At 43.0% G+C, this 3231-nt stretch overlaps 1 protein-coding gene across 1 annotated transcript in view; it reads left to right on the top strand.

Moving 5' to 3' along the window:
* LOC119833337 (low-density lipoprotein receptor-related protein 5) overlaps positions 1–3231 on the top strand; it is a 16816-nt gene that overhangs the window by 5251 nt on the left and 8334 nt on the right. Inside the window, exons 11-17 of the mRNA XM_038357322.1 lie at positions 11–285; positions 432–665; positions 1051–1189; positions 1380–1655; positions 2244–2426; positions 2618–2789; positions 2865–3067. Of these exons, the coding sequence (XP_038213250.1) occupies positions 11–285; positions 432–665; positions 1051–1189; positions 1380–1655; positions 2244–2426; positions 2618–2789; positions 2865–3067 (1482 nt within the window). The remainder of the gene's footprint in view (positions 1–10; positions 286–431; positions 666–1050; positions 1190–1379; positions 1656–2243; positions 2427–2617; positions 2790–2864; positions 3068–3231) is intronic.

Genomic DNA, 3231 nt, shown 5'->3' with positions numbered 1-3231 from the left:
TTAATTTCAGTTACATGTATTGGTCAGAGCTTGGTTCGAAAACTATAAAGCGAGCCTCTATGGATGGGTCTTCCCCGACCGTGCTCATAGAGCAGGTGGGCCGCGTGCACGCTTTAGCCATAGATATTGAAAAGCGCGCCATCTACTGGGCGGCGTTAGATCCACCGACCATAGAGTATGCGTTCCTAAATGGTACTGGGAGGAGAGTGTTAGCCGATAACATATCTATGCCTTATGCGCTTGCTCTGTATAGCGACAGAGTGTTCTGGGGCGATTGGAATACTGGTAAGTTAATGTAAATTAACGTGTTTTATATATTTTTAATACATATAACACAGTTTCATAATATATAATATCAACTATTTCTCATTAATTCCTTCCCCTCCCTCACGGAAATTCCTTTTATATGCACATAACTATGTTTGTTTTAGGCCTTATAGAAGTAGCGAAGAAATCAGATGGTTCCAACCGCAAAACGATTCACACACAACTGGACTATATATCGGATTTGAAGGTGTACCATCGAGCTCGGGATTCCCTCCCCAACCAGTGTGGAGTGGATAACGGGGGTTGTTCACACTTGTGCTTGCCGCTACCTAACAATGACTACAGATGTGCCTGCCCTGCGCATTATCGACTCAATCGGGATAATATATCGTGTTCTGGTGAGTTGAATTAAGGTTCATTAGTTTAATTTAGTTTCGATTAGCTAAAAAAATCTTTGGATACAAGGGATGTTAGAAATGTGTTATAAATCCTAAATCAAATTTACTGTAGGCTCGTATCCTGTCCCTGACCATACCCGGTCCATTTCTTTATTTCCGTCGTCGATCCTTTTCTTGTCCCTTACTCTCTTCAAAGCGCTTTGTCGCTTATCACCTGCCAAACCACCAGCTCAGTTGCTTACTACGGAAGAAATGTGTTTTTAATATAGCTGGAATCGGACTAGATGGCAACATTACTCTTATGTTTGTAAATCGTATACAATTTATACATGTAAAATCTATTCAATGTTCAATTGATGTCAATGTTGCATTTTGTATTTTGCAGAACCAGAAGAGTTTCTACTATTTGCTCAGAAGAATGCAATTGGTAGAATTTTAGTTGCGAACGGCGAGTGTAACGATGCTTTTATACCGCTCACCGGCCTTAAGAGTGTCAAAGCGATTGAGTATGATCCTGTCGACAGGTAATATACATTTCACAGATAAGCTTAGAATTTGGAAAAATATGTCTTTAAAAAAAGCCTACAAGTACTACTAATCAAGGTTTTCGTTTGTACAAACTAAAATGAGTCAACTATATAGCTGAGATAGTTTTCGTATGTTTAAATTTACTTATTGTATGTTGAAATAAAGGAAAAATATTGAAATTTTTAGGTATTTATACTGGATGGACGATGAAAGTCACTCAATTCGCCGCGTACCCATTTCCTATTCGACCACATCCGCTATCGCTGACTCTTCCGTCGTAATTTCCGGTCTTTCTAGACCATTCCACATGGTCCTAGATGTCCTAGGAAGAGCTTTATATTGGACCTGTTTAGATACGGATTCAATAAATGCGACTTCGATAGAAAATAATGCTACAACTGGTACCATAGTGAGAGGAGAGAAAATGATGCCGAGGCACTTGGCGTTTCATCAGACTAAGAGGTGTGTTAGATTTTGTTTACAAAAAAGAATATTTTATGCAAAAATCCAAAACATCTTGACATTGTCAGAACTAGACCAAATTTAAAAAGGTCCAGATGGGCGTCACCAACTTTCAAATAAAAGAGAATCATAAAAATCGGTTCAGCCAGAAAAAAATTATGAACAAACATAAAAAACTGTACTTGAATTGATAACCTCCTCCTTTTATGAAGTGGGTGGAAAATCAGAATACAAGGAAGGCATATAACCCATTGCAACGGGACAAAAACTGCAAACATCCACCTCGACAATTCCATCTACATAATATTATATATGGTTAGAAGTGATAATGTAAAACACAGCTAGACAGCAAAAAACAATCTATTTGTATTGAGAGATAATGTTTTGCTGGGAGTGTTTAATGTAAATTTGTTGGATATTGCTCGGTTAAATTTTTAAAAATTTATTATTGTCATTTTACTCATGCTCATATAGGCAAAGTACTTTTGTAATATTTACGGAATAATCGCTTGTGCCCACTTAACGATTACACCTTACCATTACTGTATCGATCCTCGTAAAAAATTACAATATCACAATATTTCGCAGGTTACTAGTATGGAGCGACGCAGGGCTGGGCGCGATAATGCGGTCCAGCGTGGACGGCACCGCGCAAGTGGAGCTCGCGCGCGTGACAAACGTGACGGCGCTCACGCTGGACCAGACCACCGGCACCGTGTACTGGGCCGTCGCCAGGCAGATACATGCGGTGGATCTCGATACTAGCAATAGGTTGGTGTTTAGTGATAGAGAAAGGGGTAGTTAGTAGGTTTCTGCATTTTGTTGATAAATAAATAAATGTCTGACTTTTAGTTTGACGCGTTGTTAGTTTAAGATTTTGCGGAATTATTTCTTGTTTTATTGTAGTATTTGCCGTTCGTTGTCGTTCTAAAATTATATTTATAGCAAAACACAATTTCCAGGCGCATAGTGTGGCAAGGCGGGTGGGTGGGCTCGCTGGCGGCGTACAGCGGCGCGCTGTACCTGGGCGGCGGCGAGCGCGCGCCCATGCGGCTGCCGCTGCACCGCCGCGACGCGCCCGCCGCGCCCGTGCAGCACCTCGCGCGCCTGCTGGCCGCGCTCGCCGTGCTGCGGGTGAGGAGCCAGCCGTGCTGTGGTGTGCTGCGTGTGTGACGTACATGCATTAACAAGTGTGCTATCCCCGAGCAGGTGTCCCGCGAGCACCCGTGCTTCGGCGGCGGCGCGTGCGGCGCGGCGCCGGGCGCGTGCGGCGCGGGCGGCGCGTGCGGCTGCGGGCTGCGGTGCGCGCGCGCGCCCGCCGCGCTGCCGTGCGCGCCCGGACACCTGCTGTGCGGCACCGACAGCGACGCCACGCAGGATGCGCACGCGCACTGCATACCGATGCACTGGAAGTTAGTAATATGTCGTTTTATATATTCATACTTTCTTTTTGAAATGCAAAAGTTACATGATAAAGAAATATTTAATTTTATACATATTATAAATTATACCTAGTCTTGCCATAAATATTGTAATAAAGAAAAAAGAAAATTGTTAACTGCAAATAACATTTATT

Source organism: Zerene cesonia, chromosome 17 (assembly GCF_012273895.1).
Source record: "Zerene cesonia ecotype Mississippi chromosome 17, Zerene_cesonia_1.1, whole genome shotgun sequence".
Lineage (NCBI taxonomy): Eukaryota > Metazoa > Arthropoda > Insecta > Lepidoptera > Pieridae > Zerene > Zerene cesonia.
This window is presented reverse-complemented; position numbering and strand designations above follow the sequence as displayed.